Source organism: Hyposmocoma kahamanoa, unplaced genomic scaffold (assembly GCF_003589595.1).
Source record: "Hyposmocoma kahamanoa isolate Upper Pololo Valley unplaced genomic scaffold, ASM358959v1 192, whole genome shotgun sequence".
In the NCBI taxonomy this organism is placed as follows: domain Eukaryota; kingdom Metazoa; phylum Arthropoda; class Insecta; order Lepidoptera; family Cosmopterigidae; genus Hyposmocoma; species Hyposmocoma kahamanoa.
Window position 1 is genome coordinate 8,292,856 of NW_020653719.1, and position 22,595 is coordinate 8,315,450.

The 22,595-nt window shown below is 36.2% G+C and overlaps 2 protein-coding genes across 3 annotated transcripts in view; one reads left to right on the top strand and one right to left on the bottom strand.

Annotated features, from left to right (window-relative positions):
• The window catches only part of LOC113226516 (hemicentin-2-like), a 119,108-nt gene extending 116,573 nt beyond the window's left edge, over positions 1-2,535 (top strand). For both annotated transcript variants that reach the window (XM_026459162.1, XM_026459163.1), the window contains 4 exons: positions 364-492; positions 814-1,098; positions 1,309-1,485; positions 1,864-2,535. In XM_026459162.1, coding sequence (XP_026314947.1) covers positions 364-492; positions 814-1,098; positions 1,309-1,485; positions 1,864-2,036 — 764 coding nt within the window. In that variant the 3' untranslated portion in view covers positions 2,037-2,535. The remainder of the gene's footprint in view (positions 1-363; positions 493-813; positions 1,099-1,308; positions 1,486-1,863) is intronic.
• A 9,987-nt stretch (positions 2,536-12,522) lies between these two features.
• Positions 12,523-21,910, bottom strand: LOC113226619 (protein Fer3-like). Its single transcript, XM_026459320.1, has 4 exons — positions 21,863-21,910; positions 15,655-15,748; positions 14,410-14,573; positions 12,523-13,453 (listed from the first exon to the last, which is right to left on the bottom strand). The coding sequence occupies exons 1-4, from the start codon at positions 21,905-21,907 to the stop codon at positions 13,274-13,276; spliced, it is 483 nt and encodes a 160-aa protein (XP_026315105.1). The 5' UTR covers positions 21,908-21,910; the 3' UTR covers positions 12,523-13,273.
• Between the last annotated feature and the right edge of the window lie 685 nt (positions 21,911-22,595).

Below are 22,595 nucleotides of genomic sequence, written 5' to 3' on the forward strand. Positions count from 1 at the left end.
ACCTAAATGTAAAAGGAATAACTAATATTTATTGTTGATATTGCCTAAAATTCTGTTTAGCTTTTTTTGTCATTAATCATCTTAATTTTATTTAAATAATGTAGAGTTTTCTTATTGAATTTTTAATTTTATTTTAATAATGTATATGTTTTACTAAAGTAAGGACATAGTGCCCTCAGAATGTTGCAGTGCCCCCACGGGGTGTTGCATGTCAATTACCATTAGCTTAAGAACACCTGTTATATAACCATGTAACTTGTAAAAAAAGAGTATGAATATGAATAACAAGTAACTACGGTCATAAGTGAGTAACCTAGTTACACACTTTATTTTATTGCATATTTTATTTTCTTATTTTCTCAGGGAATGGTGTAGCGTCCCAAGAGAAACCATGTGAAAAAACCATCGGTTTAGAACCACTGAGACCACAGCAGCCAAAACAATGTGATTTAGCTTATGAATACGGGGAATTCCAAATGAGATGCACTTCAGGTAATGGATATAAGTTTTAAAATATTAATAGACACATTAAATTAATAGAATCATGTAAATTTTGTCAAAAATCTAATAAATATACGCGACATAGATACAACCTATTTGTGTCCTAGGGCAAACCCTTGTGGTACACCAATACTATATCATTAATATTAATGGAAAATAAGTCTTGCACTTATAGGTATTGGATACTATTCAGTTTTCTAGTTTACCTATCTATTTACTACTTAAGTTTCTCAGAAGATGCATTTCATTCCTCCAATTGTAGTGGTCACACATTATCAAAAGCAACTCTTAAAATAAAATTACAAATTGCAGTGGAAAACGCAACATACTACGAAGTGTCAGTTTGGAGAATATCCAAATCAAATGCATCTCTGATACTCGAACGCCGAGGATCTATGGGCTTTGGTAGTGGTCAAGCAATGGCTCGAGGAGTCACTTCACAAGGAGGAACATCGCTTGTACGAGGAGCTCTGGGGAAGTTGAAATTCGGAGACGAAGCCGGAGCTTCTGCTTGTAACAGATACGGCTGTTCTAGAGCTCTGTTGTTGAGACCAACAGAAAACTTGCTGAATGCTGCATCACCACCTTGGTGGAGTTGTAAGTATATATATATTTAGTTTTTCGGAGATTTTACATATACAATTCATGTCCGAAATTAATACAATATTTTTAGGTACACTTAGTTGTTAAGTTATAAAGATTCTTAATACTTAATAATAAGACTGTATACAGCTATGAACTCGTAGATCATACATAAACATCTATAGTTCCATCGTTCTCAACTATCTAATTTTCTTTAAATTCCAGTTATTCTTGAAAAGGATGTAGGCATATCAATAGGGGCTGTGGTATTGGTAGCAGTGTTCATCATATCCACATCTTTGGCTGTCAAAATAGCCAGAAGACCCAGAAAGACCCCAGCACCTGTCATACAAGTACTGCAGCTTGATGATGTGGCTAGGGACTATTTGGACACCATTGGAGGTTGGTTGGTATTCCTTCGTTGTATTAATTACTATAGTCTATCATTGGTGTGTAAAAACACCCCATCATTAAATTTAAATCATTTACAACAAGTAGACTACGTTAACTTGATTCTTATAACGATAATTTAGATATTATTCGCTTCTTTTTATCTTTTTGTCACTAGCGCAAAAGAAGTATGTTTTTGTTATTGCTCAATTAAGACACAAAAATACAAAATTTTTGTATTTTTGTGTCTTAATTATATATTATATTATATATGATACACGGAATCGTAGAAATCTATTCCGAGTCGTATTTAAACCAATTTCATTTTCCGGTATTGCCGTATCTTCAGCCCTTTAGGTATATTAATTTAGCAAACTTTCTCTTCCATAGAACACAAAGTCCTCGCTTCGTGCAGCCTTCGCTCCTGCAGCAGCGCGTACTCTGATTGCTCAGCCGATGACGGTCCACCTGTGGATCGAAGAAGAAAACCTCGGGCCATTTGGGACCAATGGGAACCACCACCTGATGTTACCCTGACTTTGCATCGGGAGAGTGCCGTGTAAAGTGATTTTTAAACTATTGTTGCCAAACTGATTGTAGTTGTTTAAAATCAGTGTGATTCTCCCGAAAAATTTGGTATCAATGTTTAATTAAGTATGTAGTAAAAAGTTGAATGTAACAAAAGAATTATGATTGACAAAGATGAATCCAGTACAGAACTGTTTTTTTTTTCTGAAACAGAATGCGTAAAAGATTGGACTTTGTGATTTGATCACGGTTATATTGAAGATTTTAATCTATCTATCTGGTGTCAACGGTCAGTATCTACTCGTACATTGTAACTGTATGATTACCTACCTATGCATCAATAATTCATCACACCAATATTTTTTGTGGTTTTATAGGAGTATTGTAAATTATTACACAAAGTATTTGTAAGTAGGTACTTATAAATATGAACAAAAGTTGTTAAATACAAATTAAATGTTTGATTGTATTAACTATAGAAATATGATATTTTTCTTCCTAAAAATCTATAAAAAATGAGACTTTATTTTCTAATTCTATATTGTTCTTTACTTTGAAGTAATTTCCTTTCTTTACAATTAAGATGTGTTATCGTGATGAAATGAATACCTATAATAACTTACTATCATCGAATTAATAACTTAGGTGCAAATTTTAACGTGAAATATGGTCGAAGATGATTATTATAATAGTAAAACTATTTAAAACTTAATAAAATATAATTAAGAAAAAGTGTTTTATTACAAAAAAAACATTAGAAATAATACATAAGTTAAACACTGTTGAATAAATATGTTACTACTAACGCAATAAATAAGTATTTACATAAAAAGTCACTAACCACTTAATAATAATAGTATGTCTATTTAAGAAAAGGCATCAGGAACATCACCTCTAGAACTGGAAGCATCTTCCTCCTCATTTTCATCAGGGACTACAATTGGGTTTGTGTTACCGAAAATAGGTGTATTGTCGTTACTTGAGGACTTGGATGGTTTGAAAATAGCTCTACTGTCAATAATTTTAGAAGGATAATTATCCATTAATCTTTCATTTACAACTTTATGCGTGGAAACAAACGGTCCATCAGCTTTCGGGATGTAAATAAAATCTTTTGGCACTGTTGATGATAAACCCATTGGTGATGGCACCGTTGCGGCTACAGATGGAGGCACAGAATGTACTTCACTATCTGATCTTACATGAGCAGGTGCATTGACTTTGTCTTTGTCATCTAACCTAGTAGGCGTACCTTCAACTTGGCCAACAACAGGCTGTGAATTATTATTATTTACCTGCTTGAAAACAAACGTTGGTTCTTTTAATGTTACTGCTCCAGGAATTGATGCTTGTCCTTTTGAATTTTCTTTAGCATCTTGAACATTTTGTAAAACGTCAACATTTGAATTTATAGAATCATATGCAACATATTCAGTAATGGAACCATCATCGTGAATTTGCTTAAAACTATATCTGCTTGGGCCAGACGGTAACACAATCCCCTTCTCGGTAGTTGTTAAATTATCTGACGTTTCCTTCATGCCAGACTTCAGAGGCGGCAAATTGTCTTCTTTAAGTTTACTAAAATCCTTCACCTGCCGAAAAGAATAACTTCCCGATGGAACTCGATAGCTTAAGAAGGGATCATTATCCTTGTCAGTTCCGTATGTCACTTGAACATCATCATGATTGAGCAGATTTTTATATTCTTCTACGTTTGTGACAGTGTACTGATTCTTCCTGTGTTTTTTTGCTAGTTCATCCTGAAAATCTTTTGACATTACGAGAGATGGATCTTTCACTAAACGGCTATAGAATATTCTCCCATCGTCTGTTTGATAGTATCCATCGTCGTTTTCCATATTCACATTGTAGGCTAAATCATCAACATAATCCGATAGCTTTGAGAAAGTTGTCACGCTCCCATCCTTGTTAACTACTTTGTAAGAATGCCCTGAAACATTCCCGTTTGTAAATGGTACAGGAGATATCCATGCTGCTGACAAAGGTTGAACATTGACAAACTTTGATTGTTCATTAATCGATTCTCTCGATGGGTACACAAAAGAAGTCGCAGTAATAATCGGTCGTTGCCCAAAAAGCTTTCCCCCTGTAATCTTCTCTAGTCTGTTAATTATTATCGAAGGTGGTCTAGGTACCATAACAGTGTCTTTCACAAGCATAGGCGGTCTGAATACTGGATTATTTTTTTCAATTAAATACGAAGGCTTTGCTGGAATCGCAACTGCACTTTTACAGCAGGGTTTGTACGGGTAGGGGTAGCCTTTGACTGCAACGTTTGACGGCTCTACAAATATTGATGGAGTATTTACTAAAGGTTGAATTGGCATATCTACTACATTTACACGGTTCATGAGTCTTGGCACTAAATAATTTGGAATCGACGGTAGAGAAGGTAGAGTTGGTAAAGGAGCGAAAGGCATTCTGACCATATGCTGAAATCTATTGACAAGAAGCGGGGGTGGTTTGTACATTTCTGTTACATCTGGGCTAGAAACACTCACAGACCCATCTCCTTTCACTTGTTTGAAGGAATACTGAGCTGAAGGTGTAATAGGAACCGGCAATATCCTTTGGACAGAAAGGGGTTTCAGGTCTGGTAAAACGAAATTCTGTACCACAGACATTGGAGCGATATGAGATAGAAATGGACCTACTGGTACTTCTGGCGGCATCATTGGAGGTATGACGAATACTGTTTCTTTAGGGTGTTCTTCAGCAGCTCCACTTTGAGCATCCAGTACTCCTGATTGAAGCATATCCCTGACTCCCTGCAATGCTTTCGCGGTGTCATTCATGGTCTTAGTGCCTAAGTAGGTTTCTAATATCGCTACAGTTGGTTCCTTTTCTTTTTCTAATTCAGATGGCGAAGTAGTAGTAGTAGTAATATTATCTTCATTCGTTAAATTCGTTTTAACTTTAGGTACAGCTTTAACCAGAATATTATTAAATCCAGGTACACGGTACAATTTGAAATTCTCTTTGTTTCCATCTATGACGGCTGGTGTTCCAAAAATTGGTGTGAAATCTCGTGTGGTTGCATCCGGTTCAAACAGGTATGACGTGATTAGATTCTTCCAAAAGGCTATATGTCTTTTAGACCTGTCCATTTCTTTGGTTAATGATGTGGCAATGCATGCCAGGACAATGCACTGTAATAGAAAAAACAATTTGTAAAATAACCAGAAAAAAAGTAGGCAGATCCATTTTATGACATTCAATCTTTAATGTCTCAACATACAAGGTAAATAATAAATCATTGTATCTACACACATATCATAAACCCTATAAGATGTGTTCAAAACCCGCAAAAAGATAAACTGTTTTGTTAGAACAACCTTTCCCAAAGTGGGCGATAACGCCCCCTTGTGGGCACTGCACGCCTAAAGGGGGGCGGTAAGAGATCCCGAAAAAAAATAGGGGCGTTGTGTAGAGGCCTAGGGGGAGATTTGTAATTTCGTCTAAAAAGACTCTTAGACATCGATTGAGCTCTCGACTACAACTTGTGAACATCCACTAATATTATTTAAGAGATTGCTCAAACTAACTCGGTTCGATATTTCTCTCCGAGTAGTTTATATATCTATCCTGTTTTATTGAATAAATAAAATAAAAATCGTGTCAATCGGTCGCACCGTTTCGAAATGTAAGTAGACACAAACAAACAAATAAAAAGGCAACAGACACAGTTTCGCATTTTAATAGTTACTAGTATTCCTAAACAGGTAATTTTCGTAGATGTTTTAACAAGTTTTTGTTAAATAACCCTATTTGTGCATTCCTGTATCAATCGGCTGGTTCATAGAATACTTGTTCTTACTTGTTGAGTACGATTGAGCGTCGAATGAGATAAACGAGTTTATATGCATGTTTGTCTTATTCCTGTCGGTGCGTGCTGCTTATGCTATCCTATATAAACAACGTAATATTTATTTATTTATTTTCATTTGCGGTTTCGCGCGTAATAGATAAGCAGTACTTAAGTTCAATACTTACTCACGTATTTCTCAAAACAAAACAATGTCGGAAGTAAAAAAGAAGAGATATTACGGCAATACTGTGCGGAATATATTAAATTCGGATTCATTGAAAACCCACAAACCCATCGTCGCCTTTGTGCCTTCTATGTCTAAAAACATTTTCGAATGAAGCAATGAAGCCTTCAAGACTGCAAGATAATTTGAATAAAATGCATCCAGATATTTGCATGTTTTCAAGACCTAGAGAAGAAGCATAATACTTAGTCAAGTGTAGCTAAACTCTTTTCGGCGGCTGCTAAGCAAGATGACGACAGACTTCGAGCTTCGTACAATATCTCTTTGTTAATTGCTCAAAAAGGCAAACCACACAACATCGGAGAAGAGTTAATTTTGCCAGCAATAAAGGTAGTAATAACTACTGTGCTTCATAAATCTTCCGCAAATATTATCCGAAAAATTCGTTTGAGTAACAATTCTGTGCAAAGACAAATTGATGAAATGTTTGAAAACATTGAAGAATCATTGTGAATCATCTACGGACTAGTCAATTCTCAATTTAGCTCGATGAGTCCACTTTACCAACTAATGAAGCATTGTTGCTGTCTTACGTGGTGTTTATTAAAGATGAGAAAATATAAAAACTATTGTTTACTAGAAATTTAGAAACCGATACAAAAGGCGAAACCATATTCAATACATTGGAAAAGTTTTGTAATGAGAAAGAGATTGCCTTGAAAAATATTATATCAGTTGCTACGGATGCCATTCAGGTTATGACAGGGTGCCATAAAGGCTTCATAGCGTACTTAAAAAATAAAATTCCAGATGTCCTTGCTGTACATTACGTTATTCATAGACAACATTTGGTTGCTAGAAATTTAAGTGAACGACTATTTCAATCACTGCAATATGTCATCAAAGCAGTCAACAAAATCCGTAACAGCTCTTTGAATGATAGATTATTTCATCAGCTTTGTGTTACTAATGACGAAGATTTCAACCGTTTGTTGTTTCATACCGAAGTTTGTTGGCTATCAAGAGGCAATTGTCTGACTCGATTTTACCTCTTTACAACCTGTTTGACTCTGTGATAGAGTTCTTGGAAACTAAAGATACAAAATTGCGCAACAAGCTCATTACATCAAAGAATGATATTGATTACATGACAGATTACATGACTGTATAAATTGTTCAACGACATGAATCTTCAACTGCACGGCGATGAACCAAATTTAATTAAAACAAAACATGTCGCTGCTGCTTTCGCAGCCAAACTGCTTCTACACAAAAAGAATATGGGCAGACGTGAGTTTCTGTTGTCTATTGAGTTGTTATACTAGAATATTACTTTGTCTTATGCAGAAATTGCATTATCTAATAAGTAAATTAACCGTAAAGGAACTTGAAATTATCATCTATGAATATGTGCATCATAATGTTATAATATCAAGTGACGGGACGAACAAATCGTGCGCCTGACAGTAAGCTACGCGCCTGTGCGTAACAGTTACAGTGCCACTCAGAGCTTTAAATTTCAAAAAAAACTGAGGGACACTACCACTGCGCCCGTCACCCTGAAACATAAGTTGACAAGTCCCATGTGCCTGTAATTTCACCAACACAATTACTCTTCGAAACCGGAACACACTAATGCTGACATTACTGCTTGGCGGCAGAAATAGGTAAGGTCTACTGCTACTTAAATTTGTAATATCAACCGATAAATAGAATTAGATGCATGTAACATTTACGAACATTTACACATCACACACGTCCCATTGTTGGCCATGGGTCTCCCCTATAGAAAAGTTGGTGTTCCACAGTCACTATGTATTTAAATATATATGATACTATTTTGTATTCTCACTTTTTTTCTTCTGTTAAATATATAGTAGTTTTATTAAGGGTAATAATACTTACATTGACTACCGCCAACCGCATTTTGTAAAACTTCACAGTCACTTCAACACTGTCACAAAATATAAAACTTTATGTTACACTGACATGAAACGTATCGAAAGTAAGTAAACTGTCCCATTTTGCTGTGGTTTTATACTGGGTCATTTAGGAAGAAAGCATTTTACTAATGAATGACTAACCGAAGCTTTTGAGGAAGTCATTAGGATAATTGATAGTGAATATGCATAATATACAAATTAGGTGATTCATAACGTAACAATACAGTAGTGAAATTACAGGCACGTGGGACTTGTCAACTTATGTCTCAGGGTAACGGGCGCAGTGGCAGTGCCCCTAAAATCTTTACGATTTAAAGCTCTGAGTGACACTGCAACTATTATTGACAGGTGTGTAGCTTACCATCAGGCGCACGACTGTTCGTCCCGTCACTTGATATTATGAAAAAAAAATACGTAAGAGGACATTATGAAATGTATTTAGGTGTAATTGTTCATTTGCAAGAAAATAAAATTTTCTTTAGGGTTTTCATTGTGTACAAAGGAGGACAAAGATTCTGTTAATACAAATACCATAATTTAACAAGAAATAATAAATACCATGGTAGCATTGACTTACAAAAAGTCAATGCATGGTAGTAAAAAACATCATAACGTTCATTACTATTTATATTACAAACATATAAAAAAAACTATTCTCTTTTCGTACAAAATAACTAAATATTAGAAATTATTGGCGGTTGAAGAGAGGTTGAATATTTATTTTTCTCTATCTGACAAGATCTATTAGCAGTAGAGCTCCTTGTGAAAGAGTTCGTCCAGGGAAGTACTGCCTTACCTATATGCCCTATATGCCCTACCTATTACCTAACCTTACCTATTCCTGCCGCCAAACAGTAAAGTGAGCATTACCGTATTCCGGTTTTGAAGTGTAAGGGTGCTGGTGAAATTACAGGCTTATGGGACTTGTAACTTATGTCACTTAGTGACGCCGGACGCAGTGGCAACGTGCGCCGCAGATCTTTGCGATTTAAAGCTCTGAGTGTCACTACAACTACCTACTACGGACAGGCGCGTTCGGTTACCACCAGGCGCATGACTTGTTCGTCCCGGGACGGTACCATAAAATTATAACTTTTTTATTATAAAAAAACGGTCTCAAAAGTTTGCTTTTCGGCTTTTTTATTAGAATTACATCTATTCGCCAAGTTATATTGAAATCGCTTACCGGAAAATGCGCAAAACCGAACCTCTAGTTTGCCACATGGAATATTTTGTTCAAATTTAAATGGGACCAACACTGAGGTACCCTCTTTGTAACAAAAAACAATCGTTAAAATCCGTTCACAAATACCGGAGTAATCGCATAATATAAAAAACAGTCCAATTAAGAACCTCGCCCTTTTTGAAGTCGATTAAAAATAAACTAGATGTTCTTGATAATCTTGTTCACAAAGTCACAAATTCATTTAAGGCGATATGTATACGCTTCTATTATTTATTTCGAGCTACCTTGAATTTTTATTTTGAAAGACGTAGAATATAAAAATATTATTTTATTAAAGAAAAAGATTTTATGCAGTTCTAATGATGGCAGGTTCCCCCGTTATTATAGTGTGTTGTTGTTCCAAATTTGAATTTACGAATTTGAAAAACGGTGAAAAGTTGTGATTCGTCGCTGTTTTTAAAGAAATAAGGGAGCGTAAGGTGCAAGTCAAAACGAAATAATTTCAATGTTTATTTAATTATTTTATTTAACAATAAAGGAGTACTACATTGTTTTTCCTCTAAATTTAACCAAATTTCTCGAAGGAATTATGGACACTGCGCCTGAAGAGCTGTGGCACTTTTGCAGTCTGGACTTAGTCAGCGCAATGTAAGTACACAACTGCATTTAAGTAGTTCCGCTGTGCAAAGGTTATACCATCGGTACTTAGAGACTGGCGGCTATGTTCGCCGTCAAGGAAGACCACGATTTCGAGTGACAACTGAAAGGCAAAATCGATTTATCTTCACGACGAGCTTACGAAATCGTCAACTGACTTCAGTACAGATTCAAGAACAGCTTCGAGACTTTCATGGAGTGGCTGTTAGCGCTAGAACTGTGAGAAGGAGACTTAAGGAACGTGGTCTAACTCCACATAATCCACATAAGGCCCAAATTGAAGCGAGCTCATCGAATGGCGCGACTTCAATTTGCACGAGAACACTTGCATTGGACTCCACGTCAGTGGAGCCAGGTACTCTTCACTGATGAAACTAAGATTATGATTTATGGTAATGATGGAAGAAACAAGGTCTACCGAAGACAAGGAGAGCGTTTTGTGCAGTGTTGCTTTGAAGAGAAAGTGAGCTGTGGCGGGGGGACAGCCTGGGGAGGAATGTCCACCGAAGGCAAAACTGCGCTTGAGGTTGTGACGAGGCCGCGGCTGCCACCATTTAATGCCATAATATGAACCCAATAGAACATTTATGGGACGAGCTAAAGAGGCGTGTTCGAGTTCACCACCCAGCCTCGCAAACCTTACCGGAGTTGAAAGTGGCCATTGAGGAAGAATGGGACAACATTCCACAGCATTTCATATTGATGTTAATTAATTCTACGCCAAAATTGCATGGCGGCCGTTGTCAACGCTCTTGGAGGCAATAACGCAGTAACGCTATAACGCGATAAGCGAGTGTTTTCTTTAAAATTTCTTTACTAAAGTCTATTTCAATAGAATTGAGAGTAAACGTAAACAAACCAGTTGGGTTAAAATTCTGAAGAAATCACTCACTATATGGAATAAGTAACACTTTTATGTGTATTTTGTAGGTTTCCACTAGATATCTCACCACTTTTTCCAACAATATTCGTTTGTTATGCATTATAAAATCATAATTGAAAAATCTTCGCCGAAAACTGAGATTGATTTGACAATCCATAGTCTAGAATGTCTATGGTTGCATAGGGATGTACGGAAAAAAGTTCAATTGAGTGAATCATAGTTTGAATAAGTGATTGCCTCAAGAGTCACCAGAAACTTACGTCTTGAAGTCATTTGACCAACTCTTATTTCTGTACCGCTTACAAACGATTTAGCGGCTTGTTAACTATCAAGTATTTTCATAATTTTCTGTATTTAACTGATAGCTTCTAACTTTTAAACAATAAATGTCAATAATCGTAAATAAAGAAACGTTTTTTTATGTATCACCTTCAATCAATTTACAACGGTCAAATGCACGGAATTCACTTGATGTTAGTCCAACAGATTCAATTGATCGATCTGATTCATTCAATAATTGATTAGTAAATTACTCTACAATTGCCCATCACTAAACCGACTATGGTCGGGTCAATGCACTCAATGTTTACCTTTACTCTCAATTCATTTGAAACAGGGTATAGAATTTCATTTCACAAATTTGAATTCAAGACTTGTGACACTTAAGGTCGTATTCTAGAACTCTACTCAATGCTCAAGTCAGGATTTAAGTATGGTTTAAAGCACTCGAAATCATACTCAAGTCCCTGCCATTAGGGTCGTATTTCCAGTGTTTGTGTTTCAATTGCAATCCTGACTTAAGCATTGAGTAGAGTTCTAGAATATGACCCTCAGAATCGTATTCCAGAACTCTACTCAATGCTCAAGTCAGGATTCTACCCTAATGGCAAGGACTTGAGTATGATTTTCAGTGCTCACTGCAATACTCAATACCTGAGTATTGAGTAGACTTCTGGAATACGACCCTTTAACTCGTTTTTCCCTGTGTCACAAAATCAAATTTTCTATACTGACATACGGAAATGACGTTTAGTAAACCAGCTTCAAAATTGCATTTATAGTTGTTTGATCAATCAAACATATTTTTTAAGCTTAGGGCATTTAATACTAAAAATGCAAGGTGGCTCGAAATATGTGTCCGGGAGTGTATATTCCAGTTGATATTCAAAATTTACTTAAACAAAAACTTACTACAGGCATACTTATATAACAAAATCTTAGATAGTGATAGATATTTGAAATCAATATTGTAAAAGATAAATGTGTACATACTAACATTTACAGAGAGCAACTCTAAAGTTCCTTGTTCTTCTCACGGGCGTAGTAACCTTACGAATGAGTGTTAGAGTTTGTTCAATGTGACGATTTCGAGTGTAAACTTGTTCACCTATGAAATAAAAATAAAATATTTGAACATGTAAATTATATTTAAAATTTCACACATTTTTTCGATGATGGAATTTTCCAATTAATACAATTTTTCATATTTCCTTATTTATTCAAAACTCTACTCTTTAAATTAATAAGATAGATACAGAAATCTTAAAAACTACAAAAGATACACCTTAAAGCTGACTAGTGGAAGACTAGAAATAGTAATAATCCACAAGAATATTTTTCTTGTTAGTTCATCAATTTGCCTGTAGCGGATAGTATGATATTATATACCTTATAAGTATTAACGCTAAAATTGCTATTATATACGTACATCAGATAAATATAAAGGGCTATGGAACATAAAGGGAAACTGATTGAAATGTTTTAAAAATTGCTTTCTCTATTTGGAAATTAAATCATCAATTGTGGAAAAAAACACCAGTATTTTTATGACGCGGATCGAGAAGACCTATAAGTATTAATTCCTTTTATGTAACACAGCATCTTAATTCAAATGATTACCCTTCAATTATACAATTTAAACAAAAAATACAGGTGTTTTTTATCACGTTTGGTCGGTTCGCTTCGCAGAGTAACTTTTAAAATGTTACTGGTTTTAGTAACTTTTAAAAAGTATAAAAGAGTAACTTTAAAAAGTTACTAGTTACTAGCTTCTCAGAGTAACTTTTAAAAAGTTACTAAAGACTTTTAAAAAGTTACTATTAGAAAGTAATTTTTTAAAAGTCTTTAAATATAAAATCATGTATCTACAAAGTAAAATGTCCTATCTGCAATATTTAAAGCACTTTCCCTCGGTGTACCACAGCCGTGTGGGCGTTTCGTGAATTCACAGCTTGTAGGTACCGTATATGAGATTCCTACGGGATTGCCGCTTTCTATTGCTACTTCATGTAGCTAAGTAACTCGTTAGAATGCCAAAGATAACTTACGCGGATAACGCCCTTGCATTGTCTGTTCGTGTGTTTGTGTGTGTGTTATTTAAACGTGAAGTACTTTTTGTATAATAAAGCCACATGTGATTCAACGTTAGTTTATCAAAGTCATAAAAATAATACAAACCACATGAAACAAATAATGTGTGTGAATTAATAGATCTGTGCACTATTCACCAGCTGTTACACTTGGAGATTTTTGTTACACTCTGTATACGAGCGTTCAGTGTTAAATCCCTACAGTACCCGGTCTTGTTTTACGCGCACCAAGGTACTTCAGCATCAAACACGTGTCGTGGAGGATGGAGTGATGGTTGAGGCGCATGATGGGGCTGCGGAGAGCCGTGTAGGAGCTCACACATAAAACTGATGTAGGTGATCGCCAGACGGAGAGTTTCTATACGCGAGAGCCGCTTCTCATATGCGAATGTTGGTACCTGGATAAGCAAAAGGGTATATTTATTTTATTTCTATCTATTCATATAAATAAGGCAAGTATTACCCACATAATATACACATTAAAGCTGCAAACATAGATATAATATGATAAAACTAAGTAACTAATCTACACTAATTGCACTTGACGGCAACGTGTGGCGGTAATCTGGTGTCAGGTAACCGGCCTCGGAATCGTCGATATACGAAGTCGATAAATGATCGATCAGCACTCTCATCAGAAACGAATTAAAATTCACATTGAGACGGAACTCCAAACGCTCGACCCTAAGGTTGTATTATATCCACGTAAGAAAAATAACAATAGAAGTGCCTTACGCCTCGTTTGCTATCAGAACCGCTGTCTCCAAATCTCACATTCGTAATTTGAAACACTATGCACTCTTCATAAAGATTGGTTGTAGTTTCGAATCTGTTAATATAATTTAAACTTTGCCCTGTTGGCATATCGTTGAAAGTCCAATACACAGACCGAACGGTTCAATACCTACTACTGCACGTAACTTTTGTAAAAAGTCAAGGAGCAAAAGTTGTTGTTTATGATGTTAGTAATATAGTCCAGTGAGGTTGTTAGTAGCTATTTTAAAAATAACCCTGTATACGATTCTATAACACGATTCCGGTTAACATTCAAAATTTGCCGTTTACGAGGTTTAAAACTACAGTGAAACAAAAACTTGGATGACAAAAATCCGTGGTAATGAACCGTTTAGCTCTTGCAGGTTGTCTTGGTCTATCATATTTGAAATAAATATTATAAAGGTATACAAATCTTAATTTACAAAGGGCAAGTCCTAGAGTTTCTTGCTCATTCTTCTGAAGGGAATCCGCCTTACGAATGAGAAGTAGAGTTCAATCAATGTGACGTTTTCATGTGTAATTTGTTTATCTATAAAATAAAGATCGAGTTTTAGTTTTTATTGAGACAGTGCCTTACCTTCCGCCTTAATTTGTCAAAGGCCTCATTCAGATTGAACATCCGTCGTCGCTCGCGGATGTTGGCAGCGCGGCGTTGCGCTAGTGATGCTACGCGACGACGCGGCTTCTTCCCCGGCGGGGTAGTCCGTGCGCCACCGCGGCCGCATCCCGCCGCCGACCACACTGAAAAGAACAATGGATTTATTAAAAAAATTAATTCAATCTAGAAATAGACAAAACGGAACCTTGGTGTAATAAGGCCACATTTGTAAAATGTGCTACGAACACGAGAAATGTTCATCCGGAACGGAATAAGATGACTTTTGACAAGATGGACAGTTTGACAATAGCTTTATGAGGTTACATTTTACAGGGCATGATACGATTTTAAATATCCCTTTACATAAAGAACAAAACGCATACTCACCCTTTTTCAGAAGAGAATTTTAAAAATTCTACGAAGAAATTGGTCAATTATACTTTATACTAAAAAAGAGAGTTATTGACATATAAAGGGTTTTCCAAGGGCGGGTAGATTTTGACAATTCATAGCGTCCACGTTGTTGAGACTGCTTTTGTCAAATCTATTGTTTATTTTTCAATCCCTAAAGACAAATCATCATGGCAAGTTACGGCGTCGAGCAACACGTTCAAATAACAAAAAATATTATTAAAATGGATGTTCTGTTGTGGCAAGGATGCGCACTTTTCAATTTAGGTCAGCCCTCTATGCAGAGTGCATGGAAGGGGAGGAAACGCTTGCGCACATCCTACTACAGTGCTCCGGCGTGGCCAACTACAAGGCGAATTATCTTGGAGTGCCGAGGTCGCTTCCCGAAGTCTTCAGCAAACCGAGGAGGCTGCTGAGATTCCTGCAGGAGCTTGGGTGGCACGAGTAGGACCCTGCACCCACCACACGCAAAATAAGCGCCTCGACGTCGGGTTGCGGACACCAACCCGTACCAAGTAAGACACAATCAGCACACTTTACAGATTGACAATCGTCTTCCAGTCACAATCTAATTATCTAATAAATAGATTATCGCTGGCCTCGACATAACTCTCTGCTTCATTCAGATGAATGAATGATATAGATTTCAAAGGAGTTTCAATTTAGGATTTGGTTTGGCGTTGGCGTAAATGCTGTTGTCATGATCGTTTTTAAGACATGGTACGAATAAGCGAAACGGACGTGTTTAGATTCAAAGTCGAATCGCAATAACAGTTCATGGTAATGCCCCAGGAGAGGATGATAGGTACTTACCGAGATCGGCAGGCGGGAAGGCCAGTATGTCTGGATAGGGTACAGGCGCCGGCGGCGCGTCCCACAAGGGCCCGTATGGCGACACTTCGCTGCCCTGCACAAGAAAAGCATCATTGAGCACTTAAATAATAAAAAAAGTAGTTAGCCTATAGTGAATAAGTTGACATAGCATCTGCCACGGCTTGCTACAAAACGTTGGTTCAAATCCAACCGGAATGTGGATTTTTTTTGTAAGTGTTCGATCGTTATAATAAATAATTATAACAACTATTGGAGTAATTTAATAATATTTGTATATATATATATATATATATCTACGTAAGTAGTAAGTTTATTAATGATTATTACGTAGTGTACTTATAATGATATTCTTTGGTTGCACCCCTTTTCAAATTTCTATCCTAAGGTTGCCTGGAAGAAAACGCTACATAGCGACAAGGCCGCCTGTACATATACATTAACTAACTATCTACAAACTTAAGTAATTGCTATATTGTATTTCAATTGTAACTTTATGTGCAATAAAAAGTCAATGGCAATAAAGAATATTTCATACATTCATTCATTCACAATTACACAAAAATAATTGAAAAATCGTGGTAGTTAAACATCCTGCCATTCAACTTAATTACAATTATTAAAACGACATCTCTAGTCAGCTGATGGTAGCTGGAAATCTTCTGTAAAGCTTCTCACAGATGGCGCCACGGCAAAAAAGTCGTTAAAAACCAAATTACAAAGATCTGCATCAAGTACATAGAAAAAACCGTAAGGTACGCAGGTTCGTTCCATGGCTTAGTTGACGTAGGGTCTGACACGGTTTGCTGGATGAAATTGGTTCGAATCTATCCGGATCGAAGGAATTTTTTCTTAGTGTCCGATCTTTGTATTAATAATTATAACAACTAGTGGAGTAATGTCACGAAAGATAATTGAATATCATGGTGGTGAAATATCCTGGCACTCAATAAACTTAAATACAGGAAGCCTGTATAGTTCCAATGCTGAGCATAGGCCTCCACTCGCAATGAGAGGGCTTGGGCTGTAGCCTAAGACGTCGTGTAATGTATTGCGCGACTAAATATTGTAAAAAAATTTGCTCTTGTCGACTTATGTCTCAGGGTGACGGGCGCAGTGGCAGTGCGCCTCAGATCTTTATGATTTAAAGAGCTGAGTGGCACTGAAACTGTTGTGGACAGGCGTGTAGCTTACCATCAGGCGCACGACTTGTTTGTTCCGTCACTTGATACAATAAAATAATAATAATTAGACGATAGTGAGGCCGAAGACGTCCTCGGTGGCCCAACGATATGCACTGCGGGCTAGATGAGGAGGTCCTGGGTCCGATTCCCGGTAGGATCAATTTGGGAAATGAACTTTTCTTAATTAGTTCTGGTCTGGCACCAGGAGTGAATTCCGTTGCTATGGTACTCATAGTACAGGAAACTCGTTAGTTTGAGGCCAGGCAATTGGTGTGGTTCACATTGAAAAAATTATTAAAAATTTAAATTAAAAATTTTCAGTTTTTTTTAAACACCAAGCTATGTGACGAGCTAGTCATGGGCTTGAAGGTAAGCGACACGCCTATTCATAACAGTTACAGTACCACTCAGAGTTTTTGTACACACACACACATAAGTTGACAAGTCCCATGTGCCTGTAATTTCACCAGCACCCTTACCCTTCAAAACCGGAACGCAGTAATGAGAGTATTACTCTTTCACGGCAGAAAAAGGTAAGTACACTCTTTCACAAGAAACTCTGCTGCTATTTTGTGTTATTTCGCCATGAATAAGATGAGATGTTGAAAAGACCGTCCAAAACCTGGCTTTAGTATCAAAATCATGACTATAGAGAAGCCTTGTTATATGTTATCTCCTAATTATATTGTTTAATTGTTACATAAATATAGCTAATCTGTTTTTAAGCACTATATAGTTTATAAAAATAGGTAATCGCTCCGTAATACTACGTGAGAGTCGGTACTACCCCAGCTCGAATCAAATTTTTTTCCGCGCTAATACGGTTCATTTTGTTTGGGTGGAGCCGCAGGGACCATCTGGCTTTATTTCAGAATTTTTTTTTTTTAATTAAAGCCATTTGTTGGTATATCGTATTCTGTACGTTTTCTATTTAGTTCACTTGATTATATACAAAAATAATTGGTAAAATTTCGAGGTAACTTTGTGTTGATTGTGAAAATTTTTACGTATCGTTATTTCACACCATAGTAATCAGTGCATATCCTCAATTTTATTAGAAGTATATTTTTCCAAAGTTATTGATTGAACACTTTCACTTTTATCCGGAATCAACCAAAGTCATTTGATTCAGACTACTTAAATACCTATGTTTTGTAAAGTGCTGGCCACACTGCTTAACTATCTCCTGAGTCTCTCAGTCCGAATACATTCCAAAACGTGATAAACGTCTTCAATGACGCTACAATATGGAGTTGGTGTAATGCCCATCATAAAATCTTTGAAGGAATGTGCCCAGAGCACAACCTCAGAGCCGTCACAACACTAAGCGTATTCAGCGTACAGTACAAAAGCACTCGTGTAGGTAAAAAAGTTGTACAAATAAGATGCCTAAAATACTTTATATACTTTTTTAATGATTGATCCTCCTTCTCTGAACACATAAAATAAATTAAATCAGTCGATATTTTAATCTGTTCTGAGCTACGCAAAAAATGTTTGATTTGTATAAAATAACGTTGATAGTTTTTTTTTTCAAATTCAAATTCAAAATATTTATTTCGATTTATATTAGGATCCGTTGGTGTTCGTAGTAATAAAATAAACTTATAAGCTATTGTTAGTACGAATATTATATAACATATTACTTAATTAATTAAAGTCTAAAATGTCATGTACTTACGAGGAATCTCGTGCGGAATCATTGTCCGTACGAGATGTCTCAGTACAGGCGCTGTGTGGTCCTCTGCCACAACCTTCAGAATGCTGTTGTTACTCCCTCGGAGACTTCTAACCAACGATGCTATTTTTTCCGCAAAACGGCATGAAAGCAATTCGTATTGGCCAAGGCAAACATCCCGGAGGCGCTGCAGCACTGCACTGCAGGTAGTCTCAACATCATCCTGAACACGTTATTATATTGGACGCGCAGGGAATTTAGCGACCATTGGGAACACCTTAACCACAAACAGCCCATGTACAGACCCTGACAATACGTTTGTTGTAAATGCCGTTTAGTGTAATCGATGGAAAGGTCTCTGGACACTTACCGGCGGCCTTGAAGACCATGAGGTCACATTTTTTAACATTGTATATCAAATTTGTTAAGGACCATTGCGAAATAGTGTTGTATGCTGATGACACATCCTTGATTTTTAAAACAGACAGACATGACATTAACTATGACCATATTAATGATACACTCTCTAAGGTAGTTTATTCGTTTAATGCTAACTATTTATTGCTTAATGCCAAGAAGACAATTTTGTCATGTCAATTGCCTAACGTAAAATCGACTAGTCCAAGCATAGAAATAAACGGAGAAAAGTTAGACTTTGTTAATAAAGCAGTCTTCTTGGGAGTGACCTTAGATAGTAAACTTCAATGGTTTCCACATATATCTTCCCTGGCCAGCAGATTCAGTTCCGCTGCATACGCAGTCCGCAGAATACGTGAGCTTACCGATGTTAGTACTGCTAGACTAGTTTACTTTAATTACTTCCATAGTATAATGTCCTACGGGATTCTCATGTGGGGTAGAGCGCCAGATATTCAAACCATATTTGTATTGCAAAAACGAGCGATTCGTTCTGTGTACCGTCTAGGCACTCGGGTTTCTCTCAGAGAAAAGTTTAAGGAGATTGGTATCATGACTGTGGCATCACAGTACATTTACTCAAATATTTTATATGCCCGTAAAAATATACATAATTTCAATAAGAAAGAAGATATCCATAGTATTAACCTTAGAGCTAAATCCAAACTCATGGTACCACGATTTTGTTTAACCAAGGTAAACAACTGTTTTATAGGGAACTGTATACGATTTTACAATAAGATTCCGGAGCATATATTAAGTTTATCATTTCCTAAGTTTAAAAACTACACTAAAAATATTTTGATCGAAAAATCATATTACAAAATTGAAGACTACGTGTTAGATAAAGATGTATGGAAAGACGACATGGCTCCAGAATCCACACAAATTTAATTCGAAGTGTATTATATATTATGTTTATTTGAAAAGAGCAATCCCTAGAGTTTCTCGCTCGTTCTTCTCAGGGAGGTCAGCGTAGTGAACGAGCAGTAGCTTAAATGTGACGTTTTCAAGTGTAAATTTATTTTACCTTTGGAATAAATAATCTTTGACTTTGATGTGCGTGCGATGCGGCGTAGGCCTCACAGACTACCAACATCTCCCCAATCCGACGCGCATGCCGTTGAGCTCGACTATTAGATCATTAACATACATGTTAAATAGCTTTGGAGACGACAGCCCCCCTTTCTCACGCCGCATACAAACCCGTGCCTGAGAGAGGTTGTAGGACCACTTAACTTGGTTAGTCTGATTCTTGTACCAAAAAACTAACACAAATACGCTTTAAAAATAAAATTTTAATACTTATTTTCAAAACTAAGTAAATCTTGATTATATATTATATTAATTATAATATAATTTGATCTCAAAACATGTTCGGAATCGCAAGCAATTGGCTTCTGGCACTCGCCGACCGATGGCGCGACACGCTCGCTCGGCTGCTGCTTTTTCATATACTAACCTAACCTATTGAATAGAGGACGCAACCAAGCAACCAAGATTTATTAGGAGGTCAATATCAAAAGATATATGTTTGGTTATAAAAGTCATCAATCGTTAAAAGAAAAGACCAATAATAAAAAAAGACGATCTAATATTATTTTTCAAAAACCAAATATTAATTTAGTATGCTTAAACATAATAATAGAGTTACCTTGAATGGAGTTCATTTACAATTTATCGATAGATCAACTAATATATACATAACAATTAGCAATCAAACATTAAAAAAATATCATTCGTTAAAAAAAGTGCACGTTTATCATAGATAGATCAATAGATCAATTATTTCTTTGAGGATCTAATATCCCGTTTTATAATGGTATAATAATTAAGGTTCCTTTTTTATTGCTTATTTTAAAAGTATCATAGCTTACTTTACATTTGTTTTACTTGTATTTGGATTAAGTTATAATAAACTAAATATATTTCTCACTTTCTTTTTCTGTGCTAATACATAATCAGCAGCGCTAATCTGCTGATAAAACCATCCGCGCTCTTCTCTAACCGGGTAATAGAAGATCATCAGCGATTTCGTTTCCGGCAAAGCCGACTTAAATTGCGACTCTTTGCACGGTTCCCGCATCATCTATTTCATTGGTATTTCTTTCCTCTTTTCCCCTTTTATCATTATCATATTCCTATTGGTTTTGTAACGGTGGTTAAATTATTTATTTATCTATCTGTTATTTCCAATTTTCAATCGACCTTTGAAGGGCAAGGCTCCAAAGAATGGTACCTAACTGTCTAAATTAATGAAACTTAGTAGCAGTAAAACTCCTTGTGAAAGAGTTCTTCCAGGGTAGTACTGCCATCTTACCTATTTCAGCCGCCAAGCAGTAATGTGAGCATTACTGCGTTCCAGTCTTGAAAGGCAAGGGTGCTAGTGAAATTACAGGTACATGGGACTTGTCAGGACGACGGGTGCAGTGGCAGTGCTTCTCAGATCTTTGCTATTTAAATCTCTGAGCGGTACTGCAACTGTTACAGACAGGCGGGTCGCTTGTAATCATAATAAATGAATGTGGTGAAATAGTTCTCTGCCTGAATGTGTGCTATGAAATCAGTGTTAAGAGTCTACAATCTCAAATGGCTTTGGTTGACTCCGCATAACAGTGAAATTGTTGAATCAATCATTTTGGAAAATTATATAATGATATTGCGGATATTCCTACACTCACTACTATACGATGCGAAAACACGATTCCTAAATATTGTCACGATAGAAAAAAAAAACACAAACTTACCTCGAAATTTTACAAGAAAACCACTGTATTCAATACGTAATTTACTTAGACCATTTTTTTTTTATCAACTTTACTAAATAGAACATGTGTAGCATACAGTATACATTTTTCAAATGACTACTTATCTTTTCCCCCAATGAGTGAGACGAAGAATAGTTACTTACTGCAGAGCTGCTCCAAACGTGCGGCGTCTCGCTGCCGTAGGACATCAGCGGGAAATGAATCTTGATACCTGGTCTTCCCCGTATGCACTAACCACCAGACCACCCTTCACAACCGACTACAACAGAATCTGAACACTGAGTGTGCTAAATCAAAATATGACATCATAACTTTTATTAAAATTCACTTGCAATCAAAAAGCTGCCTTAAAAATATACACCTATAAGTTGAATTTCGAAAAAATGGGGTAAATAGCACCCCAAATGTTAGCAACAACAGATTTCTCATCTCTGGTTGGTGGCTATAGGGGTGTAATGAGGGTGGCAGATCGTGATTGGCTACAGCAGGTGCAGAAGGCGGGTCGGGTCGATCTAAGTTGTGGGGTCTAGAAAATTTTCCAGGCATACATTTCGTGAAAATTTTACTCGGATATGAAATACTATCAAATAGGTAGAGCATAATTACTAGAAAATTACTATATTTAAAAATAAATGAAAATATTATGTCAGCCGTGACCATGAAACCGGTAAAGGGTATGAAACGTTAGTTTGTTTAAAAAAATAAATAATACAAGATTTAGAGCAAAAAAAAATTGTATTTCCAAAGTTCGCGACAATCGCGAAAACGAACTCGATAAATAGGTACCTATTATTCATATTATTTATTTAATATAATTTACTAACAATCTTTAATAATAATAATAATAAATTTCTTTATTTCCTCCACAAAATTTAG